The sequence below is a fragment of the Etheostoma cragini genome, chromosome 6 (genome assembly GCF_013103735.1).
Source record: "Etheostoma cragini isolate CJK2018 chromosome 6, CSU_Ecrag_1.0, whole genome shotgun sequence".
Lineage (NCBI taxonomy): Eukaryota > Metazoa > Chordata > Actinopteri > Perciformes > Percidae > Etheostoma > Etheostoma cragini.
This window is the reverse complement of record NC_048412.1, coordinates 17,876,276-17,886,821: the sequence shown is the minus strand read 5'-3', so window position 1 is coordinate 17,886,821 and position 10,546 is coordinate 17,876,276. Positions and strand designations below refer to the sequence as shown.

Sequence of the window (10,546 nt, the reverse complement as noted above, 5' to 3'; positions counted from 1 at the left end):
GGTTGTCAGTAATATCATCATCACCTTCAACACCACGACCAAGATCCTTGCCGTGACAAGATTATTATCTAATTGTTCATAGTTCAAAAGCTAAAGCTGTGAGGAAAAAGAAACAAAACATTTGGTCCTTTAATATATAGTCTAGGCAACATGGTATCAATGGTTAAGACCGAGCTGTCTTGTTGCTACCCACACAAAACATCAAACAACACTAGAATTTGCGCTAAAAACAGTGTCATAGGCCGACAGAAGGAAGAGCCATTTGAACGTGAGACTGATGGCCACACAGGAGTAAAGTGTCGGGCAAACTAAGAGAAAGAGAGAGAGTCTGTATAAGCAGTTAGCAACCGGGGTAGTGAAATCAGATGAAAGGCGGCGAGACAGAAAAGAGATCAAAGACAGAGAGGCGGAAGAGTGAGGAAGCTTACAACAGACCCACAGAGAGGCACATATTTACAGCCGGAGCCGGGTGGAATAAAAATCAAGTGAGCCACAGTGCACAGCAGAGCAGAGTTGTATGTCACACTCTCTCTCTCTCTCACACACACACACACACACACACACACACACACACACACACACACAGAGAGTGAACATGTAGGTTTACAAGTGTTGTCTTGTTTAAAAAACTAAACACCACACACATAAGTGGACTGCTCCTAATTATTCAAATTCATTCGATCATCTACTTTACAGTGATGTTTAAACTCTATATTCTTATCAATGTTTAGTATGCTGATGAGAAAATATTACACTTTGGTGCAGAATGGGAGGCAAGAGGGAGTTGGAGCTGGAAACCAGGAAGTGTCTGCTGTATTGCCTTCATTTTAAAACTGACATCACGGGAAATGTTCCTCCAAAAGCAGCAAGATTATTATTTTCTCACGTTTATTATTATTGTCGAGGTCATTTCCTGTCACATTATGAGTGCCTCACATGTATTGCTGTTTCTCATGTCTGGAAAATGGAGACTTTTGTCCCTCAGCTAGTGCTTTCAAACAATTTTACTGTTGTTCCTGTTCAGCTCCCCTGCTTGCTCCAATGATCACTAACACAGACATGTATGTATACATTTTGACTCTACCTGATGTTCTACAACAAACACATCCTAGAGTGAATGCAAACAAGATGTACCTGTCCACACAACATCATTGGATGTCTGGTGCCAATTCTGACACAACCCACAACACAATGCCCACATTGTTTTAGAATTCCTTAAATGTTGGGGGGCAGTTTGTGTCTTAGTCCCTCTGAGTTTTTTCTGTCAAGTGGCAGTTGAGGGTCTTTTTTCCCACCTTTAGGGCAGGTGGGGTTGGCAGTGGCGGCTGCATGTGCTGACTGGGTTGGAGTAGTGGTGGATGTCTGAGAGGTCTGAGCAGGGGTAGAGGATGTATTGAGTTTTGACGAGTGGGCATGGGCAGCCGTGGTGGTTGCTAATTGTTTAGATGGTTGAGGAGAGGCAGATTGGATACTGGAAGGGGTGGCGGTGGGAGAAGAGGTGGTAGTAAGAGTGGAACTCGGGCATGGGCATGAAGTTGTCAAGGATGATGCTGGGGGTGGTTTGGTGGAATGACCAGAGCCTAAAGTGGGGCTTGGACTAGAGACAGGAGAGGTTTGCTTTACCGGATGAACTGAGAAAGTAATTTTTCGTGGAGAGCTGGAGCTAGCTGATGTTGGGGAAGAAGATGCAGTTTGAGTTGGGGTCTGTTTTGGTATGGGACTTGAGGTGTGGCCTGTGACAGAGGACTGGAGACAAGGGGTTGGACTAGATTTACTTGGGGAGGGGACAGGTGTAACAGGGATGGGAAAGGGTGATGGTGTTTGGGTAAGGATCTGGGTAGGAGTAACAGGTGTTTGTGAAGGAGTACGGGTACGGGTAGTATGAGTGGGAGTTGGTATTGAGGTTGGGGTTGGATTGGGGCCAGACAACGGAGAAGCAGAAGGAGGTGTGTTAGATGCTTTGACTCGCGGGCTCTGGGGACATGGTGGGATAGAGGTCATCAAGGAGGAAGGGGGTGAAGAGGAGGTGAAAGATGATTTGGGCCCATAAGTTGGAGGTAGTGTAACAGGGGTTGATGGAGGTGGTGTGGAGGAGGGAGAGGGAGAGGGAGAGGAAGAACGGGAAGAAGATGAAGGGATTGGTTTGGGACGAGGAGTTGATGAGAGCAACAGCGGGTTTGTTCCTGCTGAAGGAGGGGTAAAGCAGGGAGGAGGAGAGGAGGGGGTCATGGGGATTGGTTTAGGACGAGGTATCTGGGGGATTATAGGTGTAGAAGACAAGGGGGTGGGTGCAGATGAAGGAGTGGCAGAGGAGAACGGGGTCTGCTTTGGAGGGGAGGAAGTTGGCAAAAAAGAAGCTGCAGAAGGCATGTGTGCAGTTGTTGGTGTGCGTACAGAGGCAGTGTGAGGGGCAGATTGTGTTGGCAGAATCTGTGCTAATGCCGGCGGAATAAGAACTGCAGACTGTGCGTGTGTTTGTGCATTAAATGGTATATTTGCCCACAGCTGTCCTGGAGCATTAGAAGTCAGCATGCCCGCACTGCCTCCCCTGGCTAATTGCCCTGCCAGGAAAGGAGTTGCCAGCAAATTACCACCAGAGGCCTTCCTGTGGAGAGGCGGTTGAGACTGCAGTCCAACCCAGGAGCGGTGAGGCAGAGTGGGCTGCGAGGCCGACAGCAGCCTGGCCTCCTGGGTAAGTCTGCCCAGTGCTGGCAGACACTGAGAACTGTTTCCTCCATGACGTAACAGAGCTTCCTTTACTCTCTGCTGGCCCGTCACAGAAGTGTTGACGTCTGAAGGGGCTCCACAAGCAGCAAGGGGGTTGGAGGCATGTCCCTCATGGATCATGGAGGGATGATCAGCCTGGAGGCGGAGGTTGTTATGAAGATTCCTTCCTTGTTGGACTGAAGTTGGGACGGAGGAGGCTGGTGTGAGTGGAGTTTTAGCAACAGGGGGTGATGTCAACCCACCAGGAGGGCCCATGGTCGAGGGAGAGGCAGCAAATCCTCTTGGAGACATCCCTCCCATTGTCATCATTCCGATGAGAGAGCTCACTGAAGGGCGGAGGGGCTGTACCACAGGAGGGCGAGGTGGAGACAGAGGGAAAGAACACGAGGGAGAAGGAGAGACAAGAGGGGAGGGCATGAAGAAAGTACCTCCAAGTGCATGCTGCTGCTGCAACTGCTGGAGCTGTTGCTGCTGCTGGTGCATGAGAGCGATGCTGGTGGCAGCAGCAGTCTGCAGGGGGGCATGGACCAGGGGCGCCCAGATGACCGGGCGCGGCCGAGGTGACACTGTGCCACTTCCTCCCACGACTCCGTTTCTTCCTGCAGCAGCAGCCGCAATTGCATCCTGCATGGCCGACATGCTGTCGTGTTTGACAATCTGCTGCACCAGCATGCTGTCACAGGAACCCAGACCGCCTGCTGCCAGGCCTCCTCCGGCTCCTGGACCCCCTCCACCCCGGCCTCCACCACGACCCATACTGCCCCCCAGAGAACCACCCTGGGATGACTTCCGCATGAGCATGGAGTTCTTCCTGCCTGTAATGGAGAAAATTCACTATTCATTTTCTGAGATATAAGTATGGAGTAAGTTCCTGACATAGAAGATAATTGAAATCTTGTACTCCACAGAAGTGCAGGTTGGCAGATGTTTACCAAACACATAGCAAACATCTGAGGTTTTAGCGTTACGGTTAATTTGTTCTTCACTAAAAGCATTGCTCATCCTTTATTTATTTTAGCTTTTCATTTTTCAAAGATGACTTCCAACCTTTCAGCTGAGGACAAAGCCGCTGAGAAATTATCACAATTGGATGGATTCTTGCAAATATTGGGCAAGGTCGTTGCAGAATTAAAGAGCTGAATGGAAGATAGCATGTCACTGCAAAGATTATATGGTGAGAGAAATGGATGAGACAATCAGAAATCCACTATTTACCAATACGGTCCAATCGGTCAACAGCAACAGTTTCAAAGGCACGCCGCATCATTGGATGTTCTTCCAGCACCTCGTTAAAGCTGTCCACACTTAGAGAGTATAAGCGACAATATGTTTCTGCACGGACGCTGGCTGTCCTCCGCCCACGAGTCAACAAACAGATCTCTGAAAAAAAAATAGGCTTTGAGATAAATTAAGCAGTATTATGCATAAACATTAACCACCACCACCACCTTCATCTTCAAGTACCTTCTTCCTCTATACCTTCCTACACAACCTAGACTATCAAGACAACTCTACATGGTCTCACCTCCAAAGTAAGATCCATCGCTCAGCTTGGTTTCATTATTGCCACGGGTCAGCACAGCAACTCGTCCATGCTGTATGAAGTACATCTTCCGCCCAACAGTACCCTCGCGAATGATGTAGTCTGAAGGCTGAAACACTTCAAAGCGGAGCTTGATCAGCACTGCAGTCACAAAGTTTGGATCAGCGTTGGCAAAAAGTGGCATGTTAGCCACCAGGCTGCGGCAGTTAAAGCTAACTATCTCCTATACAAGGAGAAAGAGGAGAAAAAGAGAAAAAGATTTGTTGGAGGACAGAGCATTTGTGGTTTGTACGTGTAGATGTGTGGTGGTAAGTGAAGTTATTACCTCTTTCAGTGGCTCGCTGAGTTCTCCCAGGATGTTCTCTTCGTCAAACATTTTCCCCTGGAAGCGGTGCTCATAGTACTCGTGGATCTTTTGCCGAACATCTGCAGGAAGTTTATGGAACGACATGTACTGCTCCACCTGCTTGTACTGCAATGACACACATAAACAAACATGCTAGGTCAAGAATCTGCAAACTAAAGAGCATAAGAACATGGATCAATCCACTGGTTCCCAACTTTTTCAGCACATGTCAGCTTAAAGCCTTTCCCTGTGACCCCTTGTCACTGGTGACGTATGTATGTCTTTGGTTGTATCCAATATCACTTGTTCACTCATTCAATGCTTTACATATGATAGTTTACTCAGAGAGCTGCAAAATAAGAATTTGAACACTTAATGCATACCGTGAATGCACTGTATAGTAAACAGGCAGTGAGTTTGAACACAGCCAGTAAGTTGTTAGAAGTTTCACTAAAATTACTTTTCCCTGTAAGATTTTTCAATCAAATTATTTTTAGAAGCTTGGAAGGTAAGACCACTCAGATTTTTCTAACGACCACTTTGGCAGTTCCTGAGCACAGGTTGGAAACCACCACCGGTCAGCAAATCAACTGGTTTTAGAAGTTCCAAGGTAAAGGTATAAACGGTAGGCTGATCAGGATTTTGCGGTTGTTGCCTCGAGACTCGTAAACAAGTCACCCCCTGATATTTGGACGACTACAGATGTAGCTCTTTTTAGGTCCAAACTCAAAATCTGTTTAGAATGGCTTTTAATACGTAGTAGTGGTGTGACAATTTCCCTTTCTTATTTCTATGTAACCTTTTCTGATTTGACTGTTCTCCATGTTTTATTCTTTTTATTTTATATTATGTTGAATGATATGTGTCTTCTTCTTGGTTTCTGATGTGAAACAATTGGGATACCTGCTGGTTACTGTAAAGTGTTATACAGTATAAATAAATGTTGATTGAATGGTTGATTGACTACAGTTGTCTTTGGGAGAAATGTATTAAAGGACAACTCTGACCATTTTGATTACCGTTTAAAATCATTTATAAGGCAAAAATTAACAAATAGCACTCTGTTTTATTTAATTGTAAATTGAGCTTGTTTTTGAATGTTGGATGGAACAAAAGAAATATGAAGACGCCACTTTGGGCTCTGAGAAGTTGTGATTTCTGACCCTTTATAGAGTAAAAAATTAACAGATTAATGAAAAAAAACAACCAAAAGCTTCATTAATAATGGATAATATCGTAAACATAAACTGACCGAATCAGGTTTAATGGCTGTACTATAAAAAGACTAGCAGGATTGATGGGTGAGCATCATGTTTCACCTTTTCCTGGTACTGTCGTCGTGAGGAGTCCAGTGATTGGATGAGAGCGGTGGCATGGCCGATGAACATGGCGTAGCAGGTGGCACCTACGATCATACTGAGCATGGTGAGCCACACATCAGTCATCCCTTCTGGAGCCTGGGCACCGTACCCAATACACAACATGTGGCTCATGGCTTTGAATAGAGCATAGGAGTATTGCACACCCCATGTGTCATTCTGTAATTGAGAGGCAGACAAAGAGGATGACAGGAAGAGTAAAAAGAAGTTTCAAGTGTACTATCAAGGCGCTGCCATATTGAGCTGTTTTTATTTTAGTCAAGTTGCAGGAGCTTTTTTTTTCTTAGGAGGCCTTATCACTGACCACACCACTTCAGAAAATAAAGCTGGGATCATAACAGAAGAGAAAAACGGTCCAAACCCACTCTGCTTTAAAACAGGGCAGCTGCAGAATGTATGCAACCACAGAGACAATAAAAAGGCTGAATTTTTATATGAATATCTAAGACTACAAATAAAAAGGCAGCCTCTTTGTGTGTGTGTGTGTGTGCGTGTGCGTGTGGTTGTGCGCGTCCTTCTGTTTTAATTGGAGTCCAATTATACAAAGATTTTAATGGTCTTACGGATGAAGGGACTTTCTCCGGGGAAAATCCCAGCATCAGCCTGCTTAGCAACAGTCACCCAGGCAACTGCTGAGATAGGAGTCAGCTATGTGCATTCATGAACGTCCATATCTGTACCCCTGCATGCACGGGGACGAAATCTCCAAGTTGATCACTGATTACGTTTTTAATTGGAAAATCTTTTTTACTTTTCATGATGACAATGATGATCAATCTTATTTCAACTGGACGTGTTGCTGCATGAGCCAATTAACACAGATAAGGAGCAAACAATATCAAATCTGATAAATACCCTCACTATGCACACACACACTCACACATACACACACACACACACACACACACACAGAGATAACCAGAAACAGAGGCTTTCTGAATCTATGATTTGCATTCATCTGAAATAAATGTTTGAAACACCGGTCTAACAAGCTAAAATAAGACTTGATTGTCAAGTCATTTGTTTGTTCTCTGCACAATAAGTGAATTCCCCAAAACATATGAAGTCAGTTACATGCACACGGCTGGTTAGAGACTCACCACCATCAGGTTCTTGGAAACCCAGCAGTCAGGAGGGAAGTCCTGCAGCATGGGGACCAGGAACTGAAGACAGCCGTCCCAGTGGCACAGCAGCAGCATCATACCAATCAGATTAACTATCCTCACCATTGCACTGGCAAGGTCATAGGTCATATGGAAGATCTGAGGAGTAGAAGTAAATAGGAGGAGTAAAATAAGCATGTGGGTGGGGTATATAAACGGATAGGAGGGCAGGTGAGGTTAACGTTTTGTTCCCAACTTGTTTAAAATTTATTTTAACAAGGCTTTTCCTCCAGTACCTCGGCACAATCTTTAAAAAAACAATGGATTTGATTTTATCCTAAAGAAAATGCTATTTTGTTAGTTAATTGCTTATGATGAGTCACACCTTACATATTAAACAAGTTTTAAAATACCTCTTTCACAGAGACAAGTCTGGCAATGCAAGACCACTTTCACACAAATGCCCCTTTCCCTTTGACTTTGTTTTCTGTTTCCAGCCTCTGTTTCTCACCTCCTCCCACTGGTGGATATAACGAATGAGTCTGGACAGGCGGAGCAGTCGAAGCAGGCTCAGGATTTTGGTGAAGCGAAAGATGCGCAGTGCCCTGGCAGTCCTGTAGACCTCCGAGTCAAGACTATCCACCATCAGGAAAATATAGTCCACTGGGATGGACGACAAGAAGTCCACGAGGAACCAGGTTTTTAGGTAGTTCTGGCGGATTGCCCTGAGTTAGAGTAGGATGGAAGAGCAGTGACATTTGTAATTTGGCAATCAAGCTTTGTGGAAGTGATTCCAACATTTGGCTAGCACAAAATAATTCTCATCAATATTAATCAGGGATTCAACCGGAACATGAACAAAGCTTTGCCACTGGCTCCACATCACCTTTTCACATCTCACACATGGATTGTTTCAACACAAACCCAGCAGATGGCCAGAAGAGCAAATTTAAATTCATGGCCTTACACATATACAAAAGCAATGCCCCCGAATGCTCATGCTGACCTGGGGTCCAGTAGTATCTCAGTGTTGTCTTCCTTGATGATACCGGTCCTGAAGTTGAGAACCAAGTCAACCATGAAGAGAGTGTCAGAAACCACGTTGAAGATGATCCACGAGGGAGTGTTCTCCTCTCTGAAGAAGGTGATGCCCACTGGCAGGATGATTAGGTTCCCCATCATCAACATTAACATCAGCAGGTCCCAGTAGAACCTACACAGAGAAAGAAAGTATTCTTCGATGCTGGGTTTTATGTTTTTCTGTTTCTGTGTCTACGAGGTTGTACTGTAAGTCTCAGACATTTGTTTTCTTTTTATTTTATTTGATTATGTTTGCTGTGTTCACACTGAAAACGTCTCCCACAATGCAATGCACAAAGGAAATGGAGGAGCTGTTAAATGCTGGACATTTTTCAATAAATTGTGTGTGGTGGTTTGGACAAAAAGGATCAGATCTTAGAAAATATTTGTGTCCTTTTGTGAAGTTTGATTTGAACTGCATGGGACAGATATCTTGAGTAGAGTGGCCAAGAGACCCCATCAAAAATGGCTGTGCCAGTTTTTTTAACTCTTCCAAATTTAGCAAGTTACAGAAATTTACAAGTGGTAGGTCTAGTCCTCACATACAATTTCTAATTAATACTATGCTCTTTTCTCATTTTAAGATATAATCACCTGTTTTTTATTTTTTAAAAATGTAAAGTAAATAGATTTGTTTGTATATTAACTGCAAAACACAACTGCATACAATTAGTGGGATATTAAAAGAGCATTGTTAAAGTTATTGGTAACACCTGAGCTACTTTTCATACTCCAGACCTCCAGTTTGTACACAGGCCCAAGCTGACACAACCTTGATGACATGTTCAGGGTTATTTTATAGGACTTTGAAAAGATTTGCAGAGCCCCAATGGCTGAGTAGTAGTCTCCATGAAGAGTAAACCGCCCTTTGTGTAGAATGGGTCTAGTGTCCCTTTCATGGACTAATCGGATGGATTTGGATGTGCAAACAATTGCTAGTCTTTCTCCTCCCCTTCCACCAGCGCCGTCTTTTCTTCCCCTCAATCCTTTTATATTTAATTTCCTTATATACATTCTCATGTGAAATTGATGGTCTCCCCTTTATTACATTCCCCTGAGCCAACGTGGGGATCATCCACAACACTAAAAAGTGCAAATTCTTCCTAGGATTGTCTTTTATTAAAGTATAACAGAAGAGGCAATCCAATCATCTGTCATATTTCTGTCTTTTCCATCCTAATCCCTTTATCCATCAACCTAACTCATATCAATGACTCTTGCATCCTCTCTCCTCCTCTACACACTCACTCTCTTTCTGGGAGAAAAAACACTCCATCTCTGCGTTCGATTACTATTGAGCTCTAATTTAGTAACACAACCTCATGTGGTGTGATGCTGCCGCTGATGAAGATTAAGTATGAGTCATCACTCTGCCACATACACACTACTCCCTGACTCTGTCACTCATACTGACATATGTTTCACTTCATCATCACTGGCAATAAATACAGGGGTTATTTACAGCAACACTGACACAGGTTCTGTAACTTCTGGTGTCACAGGGCTGGAGATTTACAGTATTTATCACCTTGTGGACACACTTTGCAACTCTGATCATAAAGAACAATGCTTCAAATCATTGAACGTATCATCCAATATATAGTACTTCAGTGGTACTTAATGTTCTGATGGAGGACGTGACCTGACGGAGCTTCTTGAGAGGTAGAATATTCTTTATAATAATGCATACTTAGACTTAGACTTAGACCTAGACTTAAACTTCTCTTTAGTTATCCTTTTGGGATGACTCCCACAAGGAAATTGAAAATTCCAGCAGCAGTTTTTAGCAAAGTATACAGTAAAGTATTCAGTACAGTATAGAGAGAAAAAAGACAGTATAAAGATAACAACAACAATAATAGTAATAATAGTAAAAATAACAATAATAATAATGATAATAATAAAACCTTTGGCTACAAAAAGACATTCACCATAAATGATTAGTTAAGAGTAGTGCAAGTGTCCAGGTATTTATGTGAGTCCAGGTATGTAATGTGTGTGGGACAAACGATGAGGGATAAAGGAGTCCTTGAGTCTGCTGGTCCTACACTTGGTCAGGAGCAGCCTTCCACTGAACAGGCGCGGAAATTATTCTAGTCTATCAAGCAATTAGTCAATCAACAGAAAATCTGTCTGCATACCTTTTGGTTTGGAATCGTTGCTCAAACAAACACTTTAAAAATGTCAACTTGGACTTAGAACGTTTTAGATGAATGGTTAATTAAAGCAATCATTTTTTTGGCAGCCTTATAGTGATGTAAAGAAACTAAATACGTTAACTCAAGTACTGTAATCAAGCACAGTGCAATTTTGTTAACTATATTAACATTTTAAGCTATTTAATAATTCTAACCCAATACATGTTAGA

The 10,546-nt window shown here is 43.4% G+C and overlaps 1 protein-coding gene across 1 annotated transcript in view; it reads right to left on the bottom strand.

The window, feature by feature from the left end:
- Positions 1-874: 874 nt before the first annotated feature.
- Positions 875-10,546, bottom strand: part of LOC117946696 (potassium/sodium hyperpolarization-activated cyclic nucleotide-gated channel 2) — a 14,912-nt gene continuing 5,240 nt past the window's right edge. The window contains exons 2-9 of the mRNA XM_034875003.1: positions 8,105-8,311; positions 7,610-7,823; positions 7,096-7,257; positions 5,936-6,154; positions 4,596-4,742; positions 4,253-4,493; positions 3,943-4,107; positions 875-3,542 (exon numbers count right to left, since the gene is read on the bottom strand). Of these exons, the coding sequence (XP_034730894.1) occupies positions 1,216-3,542; positions 3,943-4,107; positions 4,253-4,493; positions 4,596-4,742; positions 5,936-6,154; positions 7,096-7,257; positions 7,610-7,823; positions 8,105-8,311 (3,682 nt within the window). The 3' untranslated portion in view covers positions 875-1,215. The remainder of the gene's footprint in view (positions 3,543-3,942; positions 4,108-4,252; positions 4,494-4,595; positions 4,743-5,935; positions 6,155-7,095; positions 7,258-7,609; positions 7,824-8,104; positions 8,312-10,546) is intronic.